Source organism: Erithacus rubecula, assembly GCF_903797595.1.
Source record: "Erithacus rubecula genome assembly, contig: scaffold_139_arrow_ctg1, whole genome shotgun sequence".
Classification (NCBI taxonomy): domain Eukaryota; kingdom Metazoa; phylum Chordata; class Aves; order Passeriformes; family Muscicapidae; genus Erithacus; species Erithacus rubecula.
In genome coordinates this window covers 92140-115606 of record NW_027636156.1, presented here as the reverse complement: position 1 = coordinate 115606, position 23467 = coordinate 92140, and the positions used below count along the sequence as shown (strand labels likewise).

At 54.5% G+C, this 23467-nt stretch overlaps 2 protein-coding genes and 1 long non-coding RNA gene across 3 annotated transcripts in view; 1 reads left to right on the top strand and 2 right to left on the bottom strand.

The window, feature by feature from the left end:
- Positions 1-18979, bottom strand: part of LOC306815480 (cytochrome P450 4F3-like) — a gene marked incomplete at its 5' end in the record, with an annotated part of 91296 nt that extends 72317 nt beyond the window's left edge. Inside the window, 13 exons of the mRNA XM_079332035.1 lie at positions 14692-14916; positions 15016-15098; positions 15175-15239; positions 15310-15455; positions 15526-15655; positions 15730-15796; positions 16099-16366; positions 16850-16974; positions 17376-17545; positions 17862-17915; positions 18240-18384; positions 18695-18890; positions 18975-18979. Coding sequence (XP_079188161.1) covers positions 14736-14916; positions 15016-15098; positions 15175-15239; positions 15310-15455; positions 15526-15655; positions 15730-15796; positions 16099-16366; positions 16850-16974; positions 17376-17545; positions 17862-17915; positions 18240-18384; positions 18695-18890; positions 18975-18979 — 1635 coding nt within the window. The 3' untranslated portion in view covers positions 14692-14735. The remainder of the gene's footprint in view (positions 1-14691; positions 14917-15015; positions 15099-15174; positions 15240-15309; positions 15456-15525; positions 15656-15729; positions 15797-16098; positions 16367-16849; positions 16975-17375; positions 17546-17861; positions 17916-18239; positions 18385-18694; positions 18891-18974) is intronic.
- The window catches only part of LOC306815488 (cytochrome P450 4F3-like), a 91101-nt gene extending 67676 nt beyond the window's left edge, over positions 1-23425 (top strand). The window contains exon 13 of the mRNA XM_079332042.1: positions 23373-23425. The gene's annotated coding sequence lies outside the window, so the exon portion shown is untranslated. The remainder of the gene's footprint in view (positions 1-23372) is intronic.
- LOC306815489 overlaps positions 13808-23467 on the bottom strand; it is an 89508-nt gene continuing 79848 nt past the window's right edge. Inside the window, exon 3 of the long non-coding RNA XR_013777406.1 lies at positions 13808-13962. This is a non-coding gene — a long non-coding RNA (uncharacterized lncRNA). The remainder of the gene's footprint in view (positions 13963-23467) is intronic.

Here is a 23467-nt window from a genome sequence, read left to right as displayed (position 1 = left end):
TGCAACTCTCAGCCTAGTGGGGGGATAGAGATAAGTGATGTGTATTTGAAGCATTATGTGTCTCGGGTACTGTCTCTTGTGAAATCTCTTCGACAGGAAGCTCAGCTGGCACAGACTCTGCCTTTGGACTTTGCTGTTCACAACATCCAGCCAGGAGATTGGGTCCTAGTTAAGGAGTATAAAGAAGCACCACTGGTGGTGAAGTGGCGTGGACCTTTCCAGGTGTTGCTGACCACAGAAACAGCCGTCAAGACAGCTGAACACGGGTGGACCCATCACACTCGGGTCAAGGTCTCTAAGGCCCCAGAGATTTGGACATCTCAGCTGGAGGAGAAGGACGGGAAGCCGCGACTGACACTCCGCAGGGGCGGACTGGAGCAGTAGCAAGTGCGTCGACATCGAGGGAAGCCTCGTGTGCCCACCCACGGACTGCCTGCTGAAATAAGTTTGTGTGGGCATCTCACCTCTCAGATCTCCAGTCACTGGGGGGCCAGCCCTTTGCTGTCACTGTTTTCCTTTACATTAAGCTGTTTCTGTGCCTTCACTCACCACAGGTGCAGAAGACAACGTGAAAGTAAAAATTAGGTTAGGGAATTACATAACCCAGTTAGAATGTTTCTCTTATTGATCTTACCTTTATACTGTCAGTTAGGATGGGGCCAGGAACGGGAAAATAAGTTTTTAACCTTAGGAGAAGAAGTAGCAAAAACCTTTAACCTTAGCAATTGCTGGGTCTGTGGGGGGCCAGGAGGATCTGAAAACTGGCCATGGGTGGCCAGCCCAGTCGAACCTAAATGGTGGGTTAGCACTCTGAGTGAAGTCCATAATGGAACAGGATTCTGGGATGAAGAAGGAAGTCCATGGCGGCTTCATTCTTCTAAAAGAGGCACTTATTGTCTAAATAGAACAGGAAGCATATACGTGGGGAAAAGTGTTTGTGACTGGACTTTATCTTTGGGTTTAGATTGTTGGACCCCCAAATGCCTTCCTTATGATTGTTCCAGATATCAAGGCAGATGGAATCAAACTCATGTTAAGCTCTCAAATGGTAGCTGGGTAAAGTGTTCCTACCATACTTACCAGAAAGATTTGGAAGGCTGTAAAGCAGTGGGGAGGGATAAGTTTTTTGACTCCTTATTTTTAAGCTGCCCCCGAGATAATTCCACAAGTAGGACACGTTGTTCGTGACTATCAGTGGAAGTGGCAACACCAGAATGGAACTCGAACTCTTTTTAGCAGGTTCTGGTCCCAATCTAATAAAACAGATCTGGGATGTAACTGCAGCTGGAAACCTCATGTGGGAGCATGGAAGTGCAAATACTGTGATTCTTATGGTGGGGCAACTATTCTTGGGGGACCACTAGGCCCAGGAAGTAAGCTGTATTTTGACCCCCCAGTAGATCATGAAAATTGGGAAGGTCCCTTTGCCAACGGGACATGGGCATTAAAGGGGCATTACTGGATTTGTGGCCAATATGCCTATCGCAGGTTACCCCCAAACTGGTCAGGAATATGTTATGTGGGGTATATCAGACCTCTGTTCTTTCTGCTACCACAAGTTCAGGGAAACCAGTTAGGAATCAAGGTATATGATGATCTAATCAGGGAAAAACGGTCAATTGATGTATCTTTGGCTGGGGGGAGCAGCCAAAAGTGGGGTGATAATGAATGGCCACCTGAACGAATCATACAACACTATGGCCCAACCACTTGGAATCCTAGTGAATTAATATCAGGTGCCCGAGAACCCATTTATAATTTAAATCGGATAATCAGGTTACAAGCTGTCTTTGAAATAGTAAGTAACCAGACAGCTACAGCTCTTGACCTTCTTGCTGACCAATGTACTCAGAGGAGAAATGCAATATTTCAACACCGGATGGTATTAGACTACTTATTAGCAGAAGAAGGGGGCATGTGTGGTAAATTAAATGACTCAAACTGCTGTTTGCAAATAGATGACAATGGAAAGGTGGTGAAACAAATAGCAAAAGGAATAAGAAAGTTAGCTCATGTACCTGTCCAAACATGGAAAGGATGGGAATGGGACATGTTTTCATGGCTACCTGGTGGACTGTGGGTTAAACAACTGCTTTTTTTCCTCTTATGTGCTGTAGCAACTCTAATCTTTTTACCATGCATGATCCCTTGCTTAATACAACTTATTCAACATGTGATCAAGGGGATGCAGGTTATAGCCATGCCTACTGACCCAGAGATGGCTACAAAAGGACAGAAATTGATGTCATTGCAAATAATTGCAAAACCAAAAAGGACACGAGAACAAGAAATTAAGACAATGATAGCTAAAGTTTGTAAAGACAATTACTAAAAATAAAAGAGGAGGGATTGAGAGGAATGTTACATTTGTCTTTACAAACAAACTGTAGATCTGTTGGTAGGTAAAGTTAGCACCTATAGATAAAAGAAACAATGAGAGGGATTACACTGATTGATGAATGGAAAAAGAGATTTGCCTTTACAAACAAACTGTAGGTTTGCTGGTAAATAAAATTGGGTAACAGAAGATGAAAGAAGCAACGGGGAGGGGGAAAACTGAATTCTACAAGAATTAAAAATTAAAAGGGAGGGTTATACATTAGAGGGGAATGTCAGGTGTCAGGCGTTCCGGGAAGTCTGTGCCTCTCGAGTACCTCAGCCAATGGGGAAAGAGAGAGGGAAAAGCGGCCGGGAAAATAGGATAAAAAGGGAGGCTGTGTCCTCCAAAATTCGAGAGATCCCAGGGGAATGCCCCATGGCCTCTCCCTTTATTCGAATAAAGCAAAAAGGACTCCTCTGTCTCCTTTTTGGACATAAACCTCTGGTGTTTGTGGGTTAATTTCCCTTACAATACCAGTTTTCCTGGGTTCAGAGATCTGGACAATCCCATTTATCCTGTGGTGCATTTGTCCTTGCATCCTGTTCGCCCACCCCAGCTCTTTATCTTATCCTGCAGCCTTGCTCTCCCCTGTTCTTGTAAGCACTGTAAATTCCAGCAAACACAGGGTTTTGCCAGCCCCCTTCTAGTCCAAGCATTTCTCGATGCTCGATTCCTAACTCTCAGTTGCTCTGTCTCCCTGCAGGCTCAGGGGGTGCTGCCCCCTCCCCAACAGTCGCTGCTGCAGCGGCCGCGGGGCACAGGGGGTGGCAAAGGGGGGTCCGGGATGCGAGCGGGGGAGCAGCGGGAGGAAGAGGAGGAGAGAGGAAGGAGAGGAAGAGAGGAATGGGAGGAGCAGGAGCAGGAGGAGCAGGAGAGGATCAGCGGGCACAGGCGGAGAATCGCGGTGCTGCAGGGCGAGCCCGCTGAGCCCGCAGCTCCGCTGGCCCCGGCAGCATCGCATTCCTGCATCCCGCGGGTGAGCGCGGAGGGGAAGCTCGGCCTGGGGCTATCGCGGCAGCTCCGGCACGGCTGGTTGTGAAGCACGCAAATAAACTTCAGAACTTATAAAGTTGTGAAGTAGGTAGGTATTTTATTCAGCGCTGGACGCAGGGGGAGAACATCTTCCCAAATCCTGCGTATCTTGCTTGATTTCTAATCTTCCATTTATCTAGGAAGTTCATGCATATTCTAAATCACCTATACATATTGATTATCTGAACCGCCTGTTCCCCGCTCCGTATGGAAATCAGTTGCATATTCATTGTGGCTGCGTAGTTTATTGTGTCGGTGGTCTCTAGATGAGTCAGTGGGCTGAAAATGATGAAGAACAAAAGTCTTCCTCGCTGTTCAACTTCTCACCTTGTCTTTCTACGCGTGCGCTGTAGTTTCTCGGTTGCGATATTTTCCAGACTCTGCACTTTTACGAAGAGGGGCCCCTTTCATTATTGCAAGCCAAGCAAAATCTGTTAATCAAGGGTCTCTTATCGTGCATTCCTTTCCTTATAAGCTCACAGTAGTTAATAACATATGTTCTACTCTTCATTCTATTTAACCCTTAAATACCCAGTTTCAGTTGGGTTTTTGATTTTGGGGGGATTAGGGGCGGGGTTTGCGTCTCGCAGATTCGGGAATCGAGTCCCAAATATATTTGGGTGTCCATGGGAGAAGGTATTGTTTTATTGATGTGAGGAGGGGATGTTTCTGGCTCTTGCAGGAATCCAAAGCTGAGCCGTAAATGCTCCTTGGGGGGATTTGGAGCGGCCCACGTGGCGATGGCCCGGTCCCGGCGGGGCAGGACATCGGTTTTGGGGATCCCCGGGAGAGGCGGGGGATGAAAGGCGGGAGCCCCGGCGTGGGGAGAGGGGCGACAGCAGAGCTGGGGGACCCCCGGCAGCGTGGAGGGGAGGTGGAGCCGGGAGATGAGTGGGGTGTGGGTCCCCCGAGCCTGGAAGGGCTGGCAGGGAACGGGGGAAGCCCTGAGTGCCTGGAGTGGGAGGAGCCGAGTCAGGATCAGGACAGGATGAGCCCTGGGATCCACAAAACTCCCTCAGCGTGCCTGAGCAGGAGCCAGGAGAGGGGGAATCCCCAGGAGCCACGGGTCCCCCCATCACCTCTGAGAACAGAATCCCCATAACCACAAAATGAAGACATTGTGAACAGGGATCTCCTGGGAAAGTGTTTTTTGGGCTCCTTCGTGATTTTCGTTGTTTTTATGGACACCAAACAGCCCGGGCATTTCTAGAGATGCACTCAAACAGCAGGACCTTCAAAGCCATATCAATCACTTTGTTTTTCCCCCAAACCAAGATTTTTCATTCCCAAGTCTTATCCAGATGGACGAAAAGGCTGTGAGGAAGAGGAAGATGTCCCAGGACAACCAGGCAGGTGAGGAGGAAGTCATTGCCCCTTTCCCCCTCTGTCCTGCTGGGGAGGATTGGGGGCATCTCCTTCTCCTTCCCTCTGGCACAGAGGCAAATCCCATCCTCTCCTTGTCCTTCCTTTCCCAGACCAGGAGCTGAGGATGGAGACCAGGGAGGACAAATCCCCACAGCAGAACCTCGTGGAAGAGGCCGTTTGCAGCAGCTCCACAGTACAGGAATCCAACAGGGAGGAAAAGCCACGGAGATCCCGCACCAGGAGGGGCTGCAAACGCAGATCATGGGGATCCGAGGAGGAAAGACCCAACCTGGGCCGGGCAGGCAGCCAGAGATGTGGCCAGAGCTCTGAGCTGAGGGTCCATGAGCAGCTTCATGATGGCAAAAAGTCCCTTCAGTGTTTGGAATGTGGGAAGAGTTTCAGCACGAGCTCTGGCCTGGTCCGGCACCAGATGATCCACACTGGGGAGAAGCCCTATGAGTGTGGGAAATGTGGGAAGGGTTTCAGAGACACCTCAGACCTGATCAGGCACCAGACAGTGCACACTGGGGAACGGCCCTACGAGTGTGGGGAATGTGGGAAGGGATTCAAGAGCAGCTACAGCCTGATCTGCCACCAGAGGACCCACACTGGGGAACGGCCCTACGAGTGTGGGAAATGTGGGAAGAGCTTCAACCAGAACTCCAATTTGACTCGCCACCAGAGGATCCACACTGGGGAACGACCCTACGAGTGTGGGGAATGTGGGATGGGGTTCAGAATGCACAGCGAACTCACCCATCACCAGAGGATCCACAGTGGGGAACGACCGTATGTGTGTGGGGAATGTGGGAATGGCTTCCGTAACACCACCGAACTAATCCACCACCTGACAGTGCACACCGGGGAACGGCCCTACGAGTGTGGGGAATGTGGGAAGAGCTTCCGCGTGAGCTCCAGTTTGTTCCGCCACCGGAGGACCCACACTGGGCAACAGCCCTACAAGTGTGTGAGGAATGTGGGAAAGGCTGCCATGACACCTCCAACCTTATGAAACACCTGACAGTGCACACTGGAAAACGGCCTATGAGTGTGGGGGATGTGGGAAGAGCTTCAGGCACAGATGAAACCTTATTGTCCACCAGAGGATCCACACCGGGGAGAGGCCCTATGAGGGTCCTGAGTGTGGGAAGAGGTTTCAACAGAGATCCAATCTGCTCAGGCATCAGCAGATTCATGTAGAGGAGAGGCCCTTCCACTTCCCCTAGTGCAGGAAGAGCTTTAAGAAAAACTCTGCCCTCGTCACCCACCATCACCAGGGAGAGCCCCTAACAGTGTCCTCAGTGTGTCTCCCAGAACTCTGCTGTGACCCAACATCAATGGGGGCACTGGTAAGGGAAGCTCTGTGAGTGCCCTGTGTGTGGGAAGAGGTTCCTGCGCTGCTCCAGCTCCATCCCCTCTGTTGGGCCCCATTGGATGCTCCCCAGTGACCCTTGTTGGGCAGAGCCTTGGTGATCCATGGTCCTGGTGATCCTTATTGGGAACGCACCTCGCTGGTGGTCTCCACATCTTCCTGGCTCTCTGTGGGCACCTGAACTCAGCAGACCAAAAATCCATTGGGATGCGGACTTGGTGGTGAAGGAATAGCAAAGACTTAGGAATGCCTAGCAAGTAGTTCTGAAACAATAGATGAAATAGAGATCTTAGCAGTATTTGACACAGATGCTGAAAATAGTTATGTTAAGGTTTGAGCCCTCTTCCTTTGTTTAGATAAAACCAAATACCACACATGCCAAAGGAGCAGCAGATACGCTGTCTCAAGCCTGGCAGGAAAGACCTGAATATAAGGGTAAAGCCATAAAACATGGTAATTTAGTTGTTCCTCTAGGTTGCATGTAAGTATTAGGAAATTAGTACATTGTATTAGATTGGTTGTTTGAATTTAGATTATTCATTATGGAATAATACTTATCATACTGCAAAGGGAAAATCTTTCTCTCTCTCCTGCTTCTCTCTCTCTTCTCTGCTTCCCCTCTCTTCTCTATGTTTTTGTCTCTTCTTCATCTCTTCTCTCCCCGCTCCTCCTCTCCTCCTTGCTCTTATTACCTCTAATCTCTATCTTTTCTCTAAGCTCTCTCATATACCCACGCCCTATAATAAAATACAACCCTGAAGAACAGCAAATAATCATCTCCTGAGTCTGTCCAGTGACTGTCCAGAAACCCCCCGGTCCCACAAGACTTGGCCTGTGGGGGACACAAGAGTTTCCCAGGCCTGGGCTCTGGTGCTGTCCCTGCTGACTGAGTGCCAGAGCGGCTCCCAGCGACACCTGCCACATGTTCCTTCCCCTGCCCTCACCTCCCTGAACCACCAGCACCCACTGCAGTCCATGGTGGCATCAGAGCTGTCTCCAGCCTGTTCAAAAGGAGACAGATCACAAACAGGCACAGGGTGCCCATGGTGACATCTCAAGTCTCTCTGGGCTGCTAAAGAGCACTGAGGTCCCATGAGGCCAGTGACTCCATGGTGACATGCCAGACCTCTTTCACCTTCCAAAGACTTGTGAGCTCCCAAGCACTCACCAGAGGACAACAGATGTGTCTCTACATGCCAAGGAGCCCATTTGGCACAGGCACTCACTGAGGTTCCGTGGTTACATCCCAGTGGTTTCTGTGATCCTAAAGAACACTGATGTCATGTGCAATCCCAAGGGCTCCATGGTGACATTGCAGCAGTCTCTCATCTGCCAAACCACACTGACCCCACAGGCTGTCACAGGGTCTCAATGGCAACATCACAAGTGTCTCCAGGATGCTCAGCAGCTGTGATGTCACAGGCACTCACAGGGACTCTAGGGTGACATTCCAGGGGTGTCAAAGGCTGCAAAAGAACCGTGAGGTCACACAGTGTTACAGGAATTCCACAGGGACATCCCAGGGGGCTCCAGGCTGCTAAAGAAGTGCTTTGCCACAGGCACTCAGAGGGGTTCCACTGTGACATGCCAGTGGTTGCCACGCTCCTAAGGAACACGGAGGTCACAGGCAGTGACAGCAGCTCTGTGCTGACATGCCTCGTGTCACCACCCTGCCAAAGAACTCTGATGTCACTGACACTGACAAGGGCTCCATGGTGACATCCCAGGTTTCTATGAACTACTAAAGAGCATTCAGGTCAAAAGCCCTCCCAAGGCCTCCATCCTCACATCCCAGAGGGAGACAGGTTTTTAAAGAGCCCTGAGCTCACCTGCACTCACAGGGCTTCCACGGTGGCATCACAGGGCTCTCTGGGGCTTCTAAGGAGCCAGGAGGTCCCTGGCAGTGAGAGGCACTCCATGGTCACATCCTAGAAGAATCTGGGCTGCCAAAGAGAGGTCAGGAGCAGTCACAAGTACTCCATGGTGTGAAAAGTAAGATTCACTTTCCTGGTAAACTTCAAAAAGTTTAATAAAAGACAGTAAGAGACAAACAATAAAGCCAAAGGTTATAAAGGTTCAGGTGCTTGACATACAGCCAAGAGCATACACTAACTCAGAAAACATTTTTTAAATGCATCAACATGTTGCATATTCATGGAGCTTCATGCATTATTCAATCAGTTAATCAACTTTAAAAAACTTTTTTTCTCCTTGTGGCTCATGCTCTTTCTTGTCAGCGCATTCACAGTTAACGGAGATCAATAAATTCCTTCCCTGGACTTCTGGTGTTCATCACCCCTCTGTTCATCCAGACAGAATAATCCAAGAATGTGTAGAAATTCCTGAATATCTTCCTTTTTTTGCCATTCTCCGAGTTAGTTACATGAGCAAAAGCTTTTTACATCACTATGTTACAGTCCAAGAAATATAGATATTTATCACATTACCATTTCTAAGTTTTGGTAAGAGCAGAACTAAAAGAAACTATATTCATACAGCAAAGTTTTGCAACATTATACACATAGCATTCATTTTAATACTTGCGAAAAGCCAATAATATAATATGTAATTATAACAACGGTGACATCACAAGGGCCTTTAATCTTCCTCCCCTCTCAGTCACCCTCAGCACGCCCCACTGCTCCCGACAAGGGAAGGAGGGAGTCTTTAGGAGCCGCCGGAGCTCCTGCCCCGTCCCTGCACGGGCAGCAGCGTGAGACCCTAAACCCGGTGTGCGGGACTCTGAACCCGCCGCGCCCCTGCCCCGCCTGCCGCCTCCATTTCTGCATCGCTCCCTCGCCCCGCTGCGCTCCCGCTCGCCCGGGCTGAAGAAGCAGCGGGGGAGGCGTGGGAAAAGCGCCATCAAACAAAACTCCAAGCGACCCCCACAGAAATCTCCTTGGCAGAGAGACACCGGGCAGGGCCCCGCCATCGCCCGCAGCCCGTGCCCGGCCGCACCGTGCCCGGCCCCGCTGCTCGCCCAGCGCAGCCTCCTCCTCTCCCGCCATCGCCCGCAGCCCGTGCCCGGCCGCACCGTGCCCGGCCCCGCTGCTCGCCCAGCGCAGCCTCCTCCTCTCCCGCCATCGCCCGCAGCCCGTGCCCGGCCGCACCGTGCCCGGCCCCGCTGCTCGCCCAGCGCAGCCTCCTCCTCTCCGGCCGCCGCCCGGGGCCCTCACGCTCGGCTGCCGCCGGCGGGAAAAGCCCTTCCTGTGCTGCCCCGCGCCACCGCCGAGCCTGAGGGAGCCTGAGGGGCTGCGCGGGCAGAGAGGGGAAAACAGAAGGAAAAACAGAAATCAGAAAGAAAAAGCGGCCTGGCGGTGGCGGAAAAGGGAGACTAACAACTACCACACTCTCGCCTAAGACTCCTGCCCATAGCCACAGCTCCGTCTGCCGCGCCGAAAAATAAAACGCCCCGCAGCAGAAACACAAAATTCCCTCCCCTCAGAGCGCAGAGCCAAAGCCGAAAGCCGCCAAGGGCGCCCGGCCCTGCGCTGCCGCGGCGGGCGGGGGAACTCGGGCCGGGCCGGTCGCTTCGGGCCGGGCTCTGGGGGCAGCAGGGCCGGGGCGGCGCAGTATTTCTCTGAATATTCAGGAGAAGCCAATCCCACAACATGTGTTTGTAGCAGCGGCAGAGCCGCAGCGCCCAGCGCTCCCCACTCCCACCCCACCTGCGCCACCCCCTCGCATCCAGCGACCCCCGGGAGCGGAACTGGGGCTCGGGGGGAGGGGGACGGCACGGACGGATCTGCACTGGGGGCCCCGAGCCCCCTGCCCAGCCCTGTGAAGCGCGGAAAAAACTCTCTATACCGCACAAAATAAGGTATAAGAGTAGGTATGTATTTATTCAGCGCTCAGGGGGATAACTCCTCCAAAACCACGCACACCTTTGGCGACCTGCACCTCTCTTTTTATTCTCTACAAACTACAATTGCACAATACACCTAATACATATTCATTGCCTGCTCTGCTTCATACTACAATTAGCTACACGCCTCTTTCTGCTCCACACGGCTCCTTGGGAAAAAGAAAACAGTGTTCCTCTCAGTTGAACATTTCATCTTGTCTCCTTGCACATATTCTTTTTACTCCTTTGCTCATCTTCTGGACTTTGATACCAGTTTTCCTGGGTTCATGGATCTGGACAATCCCCCTTATCCTGTGGTGCCTTTGTCCTTGCATCCTGACCACCTACCCCAGCTCTTTATCTTATCCTGCAGCCTTGCTCTCCCCGGTTCTTGTAAGCACCGTAAATTCCAGCAAACATAGGGTTTTGTCAGCCCCCTTCTAGTCCAAGCATTTCTCGATGCTCGATTCCTAACTCTCAGTTGCTCTGTCTCCCCTGCAGGCTCAGGGGGTGCTGCCCCCTCCCCAACAGCCGCTGCTGCGGCGGCCGCGGGGCACAGGGGGTGGCAAAGGGGGGTCCGGGATGCGAGCGGGGCAGCAGCGGGAGGAAGAGGAGCAGAGGGGAAGGGGAGGAGAGAGGAAGGGGAGGAGCAGGAGCAGGAGGAGCAGGAGAGGATCAGCGGGCACAGGCGGAGAATCGCGGTGCTGCAGGGCGATCCCGCTGAGCCCGCAGCTCCGCTGGCCCCGGCAGCATCGCATTCCTGCATCCCGCGGGTGAGCGCGGAGGGGAAGCTCGGCCCGGGGCTATCGCGGCAGCTCCGGCACGGCTGGTTGGGTTTTGGATTCTTGGGGGATGAGGGTTGGTGTTTGTGCCTCGCAGATTCGGGAATCGAGTCCCAAATGTATTTGGGTGTCCGTGGGAGATGTATTGTTTTATTGATGTGAGGAGGGGATGTTTCTGGCTCTTGCAGGAATCCAAAGCTGAGCAGTAAATGCTCCTTGGGGGGATTTGGAGGGGCCCACGTGGCGATGGCCCGGTCCCGGCGGGGCGGGACATCAGTTTTGGGGATCCCCGGGAGAGGCGGGGGATGAAAGGCGGGAGCCCCGGCGTGGGGAGAGGGGCGACAGCAGAGCTGGGGGACCCCCGGCAGCGTGGAGGGGAGGTGGAGCCGGGAGATGAGTGGGGTCCGGGCTCCCCGAGCCTGGAAGGGCTGGCAGGGAACGGGGGAAGCCCTGAGTGCCTGGAGTGGGAGATGCTGGAGAGGGGGACCCTGGGACCTGAGTCAGGATCAGGGCAGGATGAGCCCTGGGACCCACAAAACTCCCTCAGCGTGCCTGAGCAGGAGCCAGGAGAGGGGGAATCCCCAGGAGCCACGGGTCTCCATCAGCTCTGAGAACAGAATCCCCATAACCCCAAAGTGAAGACAGTGCGAACAGGGATCTCCTGGGAGAGTATTTCTGGGCTCCTTAGTGAGTTTTGGTGGTTTTTATGGACACCAAACAGCCCAGGCATTTGTAGAGATGCACTCAGACAGCAGGACCTTCAAAGTCATATCACTCATGTCGTTTTTCCCCCAAACCAAGATTTTCCATTCCCAAGTCTTATCCAGATGGACGAAAAGGCTGTGAGGAACAGGAAGATGTCCCAGGACAACCAGGCAGGTGAGGAGGAAATTACTGCCCCTTTCCACCTCTGTCCTGCTGGGGAGGATTGGGGGCATCTCTTTCTCCTTCCCTCTGGCACAGAGGCAAATCCCATCCTCTCCTTGTCCTTCCTCCTCCAGACCAGGAGCTGAGGACGGAGACCAGGGAGGACAAATCCCCACAGCAGAACCTCGTGGAAGAGGCCGTTTGCAGCGGCTCCACAGTGCAGGAATCCAACAGGGAGGAAAAGCCACGGAGATCCCGCACCAGGAGGGGCTGCAAACGCAGATCATGGGGATCTGAGGAGGAAAGACCCAGCCTGGGCCGGGCAGGCAGCCAGAGATGTGGCCAGAGCTCTGAGCTGAGGGTCCATGAGCAGCTTCATGATGGCAAAAAGTCCCTTCAGTGTTTGGAATGTGGGAAGAGTTTCCACACGAGCTCCAGTCTCGTCCAGCATCAGATGATCCACAATGGGGAGAAGCCCTATGAGTGTGGGGAATGTGGGAAGGGATTCGGAGGCACCTCAGATCTGATCAGGCACCTGACAGTGCACACTGGGGAACGGCCCTACGACTGTGGGGAATGTGGGAAGGGATTCAAGAGCAGCTACAGCCTGATATGCCACCAGAGGACCCACACTGGGGAACGGCCCTACAAGTGTGGGGAATGTGGGAAGGGATTCAGTGTGAGGGCCCGTTTGACCTACCACCAGAGGATTCACACTGGGGAACGGCCCTACGAGTGTGGGGAATGTGGGAAGGGATTCAGGAAGCGTACTGACCTCACCCGCCATCAGACGATCCACAGTGGGGTAAAACTGTATGTGTGTGGGGAATGTGGGAGGCGCTTCAGCCAGAAACACAACCTGATTGTCCACAAGATGATCCACACTGGGGAACGACCCTATGTGTGTGGGGAATGTGGGAAGAGCTTCAGCCGGAACAGTAAACTGATTGTCCACCAGAGGATCCACACTGGGGTACGACCATATGTGTGTGGGGAATGTGGGAAGGGATTCACAGACATTTCTGGCCTGACCTGCCACCAGAGAGTGCACACTGGGGAACGACCCTACGAGTGTGGGGAATGTGGGAAGGGATTCACAGACATTTCTGGCCTGACCCGCCACCAGACAGTGCACACTGGGGAATGGCCCTACAAGTGTGGGGAATGTGGGAAGGGATTCAGCTGCAGCTCCAGCCTGATCTGCCACCAGAGGATCCACACTGGGGAACGGCCCTACAAGTGTGGGGAATGTGGGAAGAGCTTCAGCCAGAGCTCCAATTTGATCTGCCACCAGAGGATCCACACTGGGGAACGGCCCTATGTGTGTGGGGAATGTGGGAAGGGATTCCGTGACAGATATGATTTAATCTGCCACCAGAGGATGCACACTGGGGAGAAGCCCTATGAGTGTGGGGAATGTGGGAAGGCCTTCGCCGTCAGGTCCCATTTGATCCGCCACCAGAGGATCCACACTGGGGAACGGCCCTACAATTGTGGGGAATGTGGGAAAAGCTTCCATAACAGCTCCGAACTAATCTACCACCGGAGAGTGCACACCGGGGAACGGCCCTACGACTGTGGGGAATGTGGGAAGAGCTTCAGCGCCAGGTCCAGTTTGATCCGCCACCAGAGGACCCACACTGGGGAACGGCCCTACAAGTGTGGGGAATGTGGGAAGGGCTGCAATGACACCTCTGGACTTCTGCAACACCTGACAGTGCACACCGGGGAACGGCCCTACAACTGTGGGGAATGTGGGAAGAGCTTCAAGCACAGATCCCACCTGATTGTCCACCAGATGATCCACACCGGGGAGAGGCCCTATGAGTGTACTGAGTGTGGGAAGAGGTTTCAGAGGAGATGGAGTCTGCTAAAGCATCAGCAGATTCATGTAGAGGAGAGGAGAGGCCCTTCTGCTTCCCCTAGTGCAGGAAGAGCTTTAAGAAAAACTCCACCCTCGTCACCCACCAGCGGATCCACGCCAGGGAGAGCCCTAACAGTGTCCCCAGTGTTGGAAGAGCTTCTCCCAGAACTCTGCCATGACCCAGCACCAATGGGGGCACTGGTAAGGGAAGCTCTGTGAGTTCCCCATGTGTGGGAAGAGGTTCCTGTGCTGCTCCAGCTCCATCTCCTCTGTTGGACCCTGTTGGATGCTCCCCATGATCCATAGTCCTGGTGATCCATGTTGGGAATGCACCTGGCTTGTGGTCTCCACATCTTCCTGGCTCATCGTGGGCACCTGGACTCAGCAGGCCAAAAATCCATTGGGATGCAGACTGACATCAGGAATTCATTTGGGACAGCGGATTTTACTTTCCACCTCAAAAAATTGTACTTTTGTATCCCATAATTTCTACTGGCAGCGTCAAGGAGTACTGGATGGACCTTGAGATCTTCACCAACCTAAACATTACATGATTCTACTTCTGTCTGGGCCACAGGCATCTTCCACAGCCAAATAGCGATGGACTGGGGCAGAAAACTGAGATTTTGGAGACAATGGAGTGGAAAGTCGTCTAAAAACAGTTCTTTTTACCTGCTGAAGCCTATGCATACCCAGCCAGCATGAACAGGTAAATGCTTTTATTTGGGCCCTGATTTTCTTTAATTTTTCTTCATCCCTTCACCCAACATTGAGGTAAAAATAAAGACATTGAACTAAGACATTGACGTGGACATTGTGGGTGGGGACATGGTGGGCACGGGAATATGGATATGCACACAGACATGGGTATGGACATAGACATGGACATGGACCTGGATATGCATATGGACATGGACTTGGATATGGACATGGGCAGGGCTGTGGATGGAGATATCAGGCTTGGGGGGGGTCACAGACATAGATGCTGACATGGGGGAATGTGGTCATGGATGGTGACATGGCAGTATGGCCATGGATGGTCACAAGTGGCCTAGGGGACAAGTCCATGGGTGGACACATCCACACCATGACGTGTCCCATGACCAAGGAGAACACATCCCCACCACCACCACGATGTTGTCCCTTTCACTACCGTTGATTCACTGCTCCTCCCCTGGGTGTGACACCTGCCTGGCGGGATGTCCCCATGTTCTGGTGACCCGTGTCCCTCAGGCCACTCCCACCAGTGGCTCCAGCAGCAGCCAGAGCCCGTCCTCGGCTCGCAGGATCAGCTCGGGCTTGCGGCGCGGGGGTGGCCTCGCTGTGTCCCTCCGCAGCACGAACCGGGACAGTGTCAGTGCCACCACCACCTTCATCTCAGCCATGGCAAAGCTCTGCCCGATGCAGTTCCTGCCACCACATCCCCATTGTCACTGTCACCCCACTGTGATCCCAGCCAGGGATGGCGGTGGCACTTGGGGACACTCCTGTCCCCACCCCACCACGTACCTGGGGCCAGCAGAGAAGGGGATGAAGGAGGACGGAGACCGTCCCTTGCTGTTCTCTGGGCTGAACCTCAGGGGATTGAACACCTGGGGTGACAGTGACACTGTGAGGACGCAGCTGTCACAACCATGGTGACAGGGACACCTCGTAAGGTGGCACTACCTCAGGCTCGGGCCAGAGCTCTGGGTTGTGGTGGGTCCCGTAGATGCTCATCAGGCAGATGACCCCTGGTAGGATGGGAATGGCCATTTTAGGGACAGCAGGTGACAGCAGTGGGTGGTGACACTGGGGACACACTGGCCATGCCATACCCGGGGATAACACGGCCGTCACGCAGGGGGACGTCCTCGGTGCAGCGCCGGGACACGGCAGTGACAGGAGGGTGCAGCCGCAGGCTCTCCTTGATGCACATGGTGGTGAAGGGCAGCTGGGACAGGTCCTCCCTGGGGACAAGCAGGAGTGACACCGTGTTCCCTGGCCACACAGCCTGGGGTGGCCCTGGGGACATCTCACCATTCAATGTCTGCAGTGTCCCGGCCAGCTAGGAGCTCCTGGACCTCTCGGCGGCACCGCTCCTGGTGCTCAGGGTGGCCAGCCAGGTTATAGAAGAGCCATGCCAGGCCACTGGCCGTGGTGTCATGGCCTGTGGTGACATGGGATGAGTGAGGGGACACTGGAGTGGCTCTGCCCCAGTGGCACCTGGGAGCTTGTGCTCACCCTCAAACATGAAGGTGTCAGCCTCGGCTGCGATGTCCTCGTCTGACAGGGTGTGGCCGTCCTCGTCCTGCGGGAGTCAAGGTGAGCCATGGGCCACCTGGGGCCACCGGTCTATGGCCAAATCCCTTCCATGGCCACCGTCCTACAGGCACCACTATCCCACTGGCTACCAGCTCTATGGTCAATGCTGTCAATGGCCACCACCGTTCCCTGTGGCCACCGGTCTATGGCCAATCCTTCCATAGCCACCACCACCCCCTTGATCACCATCCTCCATGTCCACCACCCTATGGCCACCATCATTTCCCCATGGCCACCACCACCCTCTCAACCACATCCATGTCCCCCTGACCACCACCCCACGCCCACCTTGGTGAGCAGCAGGAGGTCGATGAAGTCCATGCTGCGTCCCCGGTGGCCATTCAGCCAGGCCTGGTGGCCCAGGCGGGCGAGTTCGCGGCGCCGGCGCTGCACCACGTCAGCGGTGAAGGCGTGGACAGTGGCGCAGGCGCGGGCGAAGCGCCGGCCATCAGAGGAGAGCCTGTACAGCCACCATGGGTGGAGAAGTGGCTGGAGCTGGCGCCGGACCACCAATGAGCTCAGCTCCAGGATGGCCTGGATGTACTCGCTGGGCCGCCTGTGGGAACCAGGGACACTAAGGGACATTGGGGCCACCAGCATGGCCAACAGAGACCATGGCAGGGCCATTAGGGCCACCAGCATGGCCAACAGAGACAATGGCAGGGCCATTGGGGACACCAGCATGGCCAGCAGAGACCATGGCAGGGCCATTGGGGCCACCAGCATGGTCAACAGAGACCATGGCAGGGCCTTGGGGCCACCAGCATGGCCAGCAGAGACCATGGCTGGCCATTAGGGCCACCAGCATGGCAAACAGAGACAATGGCAGGGCCATTGGGGCCACATGGCCAACAGAGACTATGGCAGGGCCTTGGGGACACCAGCATGGCAAACAGAGACAATGGCAGGGCCATTGGGGCCACCAGCATGGCCAACAGGGATGATGGTGGGGTCACCACAGCCCCCAGGATGGCCAGCAAGGACAATGGTGGGGTCACCACAGCCCCCAGGATGGCCAGTGGAGACTGGTGGCACTCGCTCCTGGCAGTGGCTCTCATGGCTGAAGATGCACTTCTGGAGCGTGTCCAGGGTGAGGAGGCTCAGGGGCTGCAGCACCTCCATCTCCAGCGGCCCCCCAGCAGCGGCCGCTGCTGCTGCCCCCCACTTGTCCGGGGGGGATGGATGGGGTCAGGGACTGAATAGGAACAGGGGCAGGGGATAAATTGAGGGGTGGGGCAGGGTGGTAGAGGGGCAAGAATTGGGGTGGGGGTGTGGGACAGGGATGTGGTGATGAACAAGAGGTGGAGTTGGGTTTGGGGGCAGGTTTGGGGTATGGGACAGGACAGGATTTGGGGTTTAGGACAGGACTCAGGGTGCAGCAGTGGATGCAGGACAGAATTTTGTGTGCAGGACTCAGAGTTTGGGATGCGGGTAAGAGTTTGGAGTGCAGGTCAGGATTTGGGGTGCAGGACAGAATTTTGGGTGTAGGACTTAGGGTTTGGGATGCAGGTCAGAGTTAGGGGCAGAAGTCAGGATGTAGGGTGCAGCACTTATGATTTGGGGTGTAGGTCAGGATTTGGGGTGCAGTGGGGACTCGGATCTCTCACGAGCAGCACGCGGGTGCTCTGGTTGAAGATTCCCAGGTAAGCCCGGAGAACATCCCCGTGGAAGGCGGGGGTCAGGAGCCGCCGGTGCCGCGCCCAGCGCTGCCCACTGCTCAGCAGCAGCCCCTCCCCTGGGGAGGGAACAGTGGGGTCGGCCCAAGGCACCCAGGGGGTGTCCCTGCCCTCCACTGCCCTTGTGACACACCCGGGTACATCCTGGGGGCACCCAGAGTGTGTCCGGGTCACCCACTGCCCCTGTGACACACCCGGATCCACTGCGTGTGCCCAATGGATCTGTCCCCAAAACTTGCTGTGTCCTCCCCTACGACACCTGGATCCATCAGGGGCACCCAGGGCTGCTGTCCCCACCCGTGTGACACCCGGAGGTGCTGTCCCGACCCGTGTGACACCCAGAAGTGCTGTCCCCACCCAACCCTCTCCACTTACCAAGCCAGGGCTTGAGGAAGCCATAGAAGGTTTTATCCTTGGGGGCCACGAAAGCTGCAACACACAAGGATGAGGTGGGCAGGGATTCACTGGGGTGGGGACACTGGAGTCCCCTGGGTGGGGACACTGGGATAAGGCACCCTGTCTGCACCCCCTAACCCACAGTGGGGACCCTCTCCCGGCACCCACGGCCTTAGGGAACCTCAGGGACAGGTTGGTGGCCACTCTGGGGTGGTGTTTGGCCTGGCCATGGTGACACCTCTGGGGACCTGTGGGGTTGGGCTGGTGGCCACTGCCTGGGCACTCTCAGGTCTCTGTGCCAGGTGCAGTGACACCCATGGGTGGCCCTGGGGACCCATCTGGTGTCTCGTGTCCTACCTGAGGCACTGAGGAGTGGCCGGAGGGTGCTGGGGTGGAAGAGGCGCAGGACGGGCAGCCAGGGAAGTCCCCACCAGAGGCAGCCATGACGGTACCGGGCCACCAAGGCATCCACCTGCTGCAGACCCTGCTCTGTGCTCTGGCCCTGGGGACAACAGGGGACATGTGTGTCATTGGGGACATGCACAAGCTTGGGGACACGTGTGCCCTCAGAGCACTGCCAGCCTTGGGGACAAGTGTGTCTGTCCCCACTGTCCCTTTGCCAGTGCCACCACCCCATCCTCACTGTCCTCCCAAGTGCCACCACCCTGTCCTCATTGTCCTCCCAAGTGCCACCACCCCAATCATTCCTTCTGTCCCATCACAGGTGTCACCACCCTGTCCCCATTGTTTCTTTGCAGGTGCCTCCAGCCTTGATCCCGCTGTCCCCGCAGGTGTCACCCCTGTCCCCTCACCATGCCAGTGTGTCCCAGCAACCAATTGCGCCATGGCGGGGTGGGGAATTTGTTCAGCTGGCGACAAGTGGCCCGGAATCGGGTGACAGCCAGCAGCGCATCCCAGAGCCACCGCAGCAGTAGGGCCACCAAGAAGGTGCCCAGGGCCACCACGGCCAGGGAACCCAGCGCGGCGGCCACCGCCAGGGAGCCGCTCCTGGGGACAGGCTGGGGACAGGACAAGGGTCGGGCGGGGCGGTGTCACCCGCGGGTCACGCGGTGGCCCCGCGCTGGGTGTCACCACATCCGGCTTATGTCCCAGTGCGCGTCCTGGTGACATCGTGTCCCCGCCCCTGCCCCGGTGTGTCCCCGTCTCCCTGTGTGTGTCCTTGCCCCCCACCCTGTCCCCCCCACCTGTGTGTCCCTGTCCCTCTGTCCCTCTGTGTGTTTCTGTCCGCTCCGAGTGTCCCCATCCCCCTCTCCCCCGTGTGACCTTGCTCCCTTCCGTGCGTCCCTGTCCCTCCCCGTGTGTCCCCTGCTCCTGCCCCCCCTCGCGGGATCCAAGTCCCCGAGGTCCCGGGGCCGTGTCCCGTCGGATGTCCCCGTGTCCCACAGGGAGTTCCCGTGTCCCATAGTGTTATAAGTACATATTACATTATTGGCTTTTCGCAAATATTACAATGAATGCTATGTGTATAGTGTTGGAAAACTTTGCTGGGTGAATATAGTTTCTTTTTGTTCTGCTATTAACAAACCTTAGAAATAACAGTGTGATACATATCTATTTTTCTTGGACTATAACATAGTGATGTAAAGCTTTTGTTCATGTAACTAACTCGAGAGAATGGTAAAAGGATAATCGGGATTTTCTTCACAATCTTGGATTAATCCATCTGGATGAAGACGGGTGACAACACCAGAACTCCAGGGAAGGAATTAATTGATTTCCATTATCAGGGAGTGCGCTGACAAGGAGACAAAGAGAGGAGGAAAAAAAAAAAAAAGTTGTTTTACAGATTGGGAGGTTGAAGGGAGGGGTGATTTTGAATAATGCATGAAGGTCTATGAATATGCAACAAGTTGATGCATTTAACAAAGTGTTTTCTCAGTTAGTGTGTGCTTTTTGCTGAATGTCAAGCACCCGGCCGTTATAACCTTTTGCTTTATTCTTTGTCTCTTATTTTCCTTTATTAAACCTTTTAAAATTTACCAGGAAAGTGGACCTCATTTTTAGCACACATGTTCCCGTGGCTGTTCCTTGCACTGAGCATCTGTGGCTGTCCCGGCACAGACAGGGGCACCCAATGACACCCCACGACTCTTTGACCTCTGGTTGTGTGTCCTTGCTCCTTGATTTGGGTCTTTTCTGCCTCTTTTGGATCCTTTAACCCTGTTTGGGGTCCTTTCCTCTTTTTCTGGCTCATTTTCCCCCATTTTGGGTCCTTTCCCCAGTTTTATGTGCATTGTTCAGATTTTGATCCTTTCCCATAATTTTGGGTGCCCTCCCCATGGCTTTGATGCATTTTTGGGTGTCTGTGCCCCTCCCCCCCATATGCCCCCACCCCCTGCCCACCCCTGTCTCCCCTGGCATCCCCACGGGTGTCCCCCACGCCACATGGACTCTGTGACAGACACCAGGGTGTCCCTCGAGTCCCCTGGGGTGGCTCCCCTGTCACCACCATGGCACTGGGGCAGGCACTCAGGGTCTGCAGCAGCCTGGAGTGCCAGGCAGTGCTGGGTGAGCACCCCCGGGACCCCCCCGGGGCCTCAGTGCCAGGCAGGGGCAACTCCTGACCGAGCTCCTCTGCCACGGGGTGGGTGTCCCAGTGGGGCCGGTGGGAGGGGGCTTGGGGTGGTGCTGGGGCTGACTGTGCCCTGTGCTGTGCTCCAGGGTCATGTCCCCTGTCCTGTGCCCTGTGCCATCTCATGCCACACTTCACACCATGCCCCATGCCATGCCCCAGGCCCCACACCAAGCTGTGCATGGCTGCCTCGTTCTGTCATTGTCCCCATTACTGCATCCTTCTTCCTGTTGCTCCAGGGTTAAAACCTTCAGCTCCCTCCAGGACTGGTGTGACATTGCCCAGCCCTGGGCCCTGCTGATGGCTGCCCTTGTCCCCCAGGGTGGGGGGGTGACACTGGCACACATCTGGTATCGGGGCTGGCACCCGACTGGGACCAGGGTCGGACTGGATAAGTGCTTGGAATCATGGCTGGGAAATGAGCCTGGGAACTGGGACTGGGGCTGGGCAGTGGGGCTGGACACGAGGACTGGGCAGTGACACTGGGGACTGGACAGTTGGACTGGACAGCTGGGATGGGCACTGAGGCTGGACACAGGCAGTGGACATCAGCACCGGGGCTGGACACTGGGAATGGACACCAGAACTGGGCACTGAGGCTGGACACTAAGGCTGGATACTGGGGCTGGGCATCAGCACTGGGCACTGAACCAGGAGTAGGATGAACCCCTCTGTCCCTTGGTCCCCCTGAACCCCCCTTTGCCTACCCAAAGCTTGGCTGCACCAGATCCCAGCAGGATTTGGCACCTTGGGGGGATGTTTCCCAGGGAAAGAGGGGTGGTCTGGGGGTACTGGCTATGCTGGCTCTGGCCCCCTCCAGACCCAGATGGGAGGATGCCCTGGGGGGCTGCAAGAAGCCCTAAAATGAGACTCCACTCCCCAACCTCCCAGTTCATCAATCTCAAGCTGGGCACCCCCTACCCATGACCCCCTCCCCCGCCATGGGTGCTGGTCCTGGGGGTGGCTCAGACCTGTCCCTGTCCCCTCCTCCAGGGGCTGTTGTGGAAGAGGCTCCTCCTCTTCCACAGGAGAGGAAAAGTCGCAGTTCACAGTTCACAGAATTAACTGAGTTGGAAAAGACCTCTGAGATCATCAAGTCACACCTATGACCTAACAGCACCTTATCAACTAAACCATGGCACTGAGTGCCACATCCAGTCTATTTTCATACACCTCTAGGAGTGGTGACTCTACCACCTCCCTGAGTAGCCCCTTCCAATGCCTAATCACCCTTTCAGTAAAGAATTTTTTCCTAATTTTTTCCTAGCTTAAGACTGTGTAGTCTCCTTCTGTCAGTGTTTGCCTGGGAGAAGAGAGCAGCCCCCATCTGGTTACAGCCTCCTTCCCGGGAGTTGTAGAGAGTGCTGCAGTTGTGACAGTGGTGACAGACCCGGTGGGGAGAGTTGTGGAGTAGGAGGGGTCCCAGTGACACTGCTGTCCCTGTAGTCCCTGGCTGGGGATCCCAGTGACACTGCTGTCCTTGCAGAGTCCCTGGTTGGGGGTCCCAGTGACACTGCTGTCCCTGTAGTCCCTGGCAGGGGGTCCCAGTGACACTGCTGTCCTTGCAGAGTCCCTGGTTGGGGGTCCCAATGACACTGTTGTCCTTGCACAGTCCTTGGTTGGGAGTCCCAGTGACACTGCTGTCCTTGCAGAGTCCCTGGTTGGGGGTCCCAGTGACACTGCTGTCCCTTCAGGGTGCCCACCAGGCACCCCATTTGAGGTGTATGTTGGTGCTCGGGGGTCCCAGTGACATTCCTGTTCCCACCAGAGCAGTTTTGGGTCATTCTGGTGACCCTGCTGTGTCTGCAGGGTCCCTCTGAGTGCAGCAATCAGGATAGTTCCCAGCTCACAGAGCCCCACTCACAGGGACTGTGCTGCTCACCCTGCTGCAGCCAGCACAGCTCCAAGGGGCTCCTTTGTTTAGAGTGCCCCAAGGGATAGCCTTTATCACAACCAAGTTTTATCCTGGCCTCATTTTTAATTGATAGCTTTCTCTGCAAGTGTGATGTTATAAGTACATAATATATTATTGGCTTTTGACAGATATTAAAATGAATGTTGTGTGTGTAACATTGGAAAACTTTGCTGTATTAATATAGTTTCTTTTAGTTCTGCTATAAACAAAACTGAAAAATAGTAGTGAGATAAATATCTACTTTTATTGGTCTCTAACATAGTGATGAAAAAGCTTTTGTTCATGTAAGTAACTCAGAGAATGGGAAAAAGATAATTAGGAAATTCTTCACATTCTTGGATTATCCTGTCTGGATGAGCACAGGGGTGATGAACACCAGACTCCAGGGAAGGAATTTATTGATCTCTGTTATCAGGGAGTGTGCTGACAGGAAAGAGCCACAAGGAGAAAAAAAAAAAAAAAAGGAAAAAAAAAAAAGAAAAAAAAAGTTGATTTACAGGTTGAGGGGGTGAGTTTGAATGATGCATGAAGACCTATGAATATGCAACATATTCATGCACTTAACAAAGTGTTTTCTGAGTTAGTGTGTGCCCTTGGCTGACTGTCATGCACCCAGCTGTTACAAACTTTGTTTTATTGTTTGTCTCTTATTGCCTTTTATTAAACTTTTAAAATTTACCAGGAAAGTGAGCCACATTTTTCACATGGTGATAAAAGCCATCCCTTGTCCTCCATGTCCACATCCATGGGATACACCTCTATGTCACCACCTGAGTCTGTGACCCACCATGCCCTATAGCTCCATCCACAGGCCTATTCACACCCATATCCATATCCATATCCATATCCATATCCATATCCATATCCATGCCCATGTGCATATCCATGTCCCAGTCCCCACCATGTCCCCATCCACAACCCATAATGTCCACGTCCATGTCATAGTTCAATGTCTTTATTTTTACCCCAATGTTGGGTGAAGGGATGATGAAAAATGAAAGAAAATCAAGGCCCAAATAAAAGGATTTACCTGTCCATACTGACTGAGCATGCATGGGCTTGGGTGAGTGACAGAAC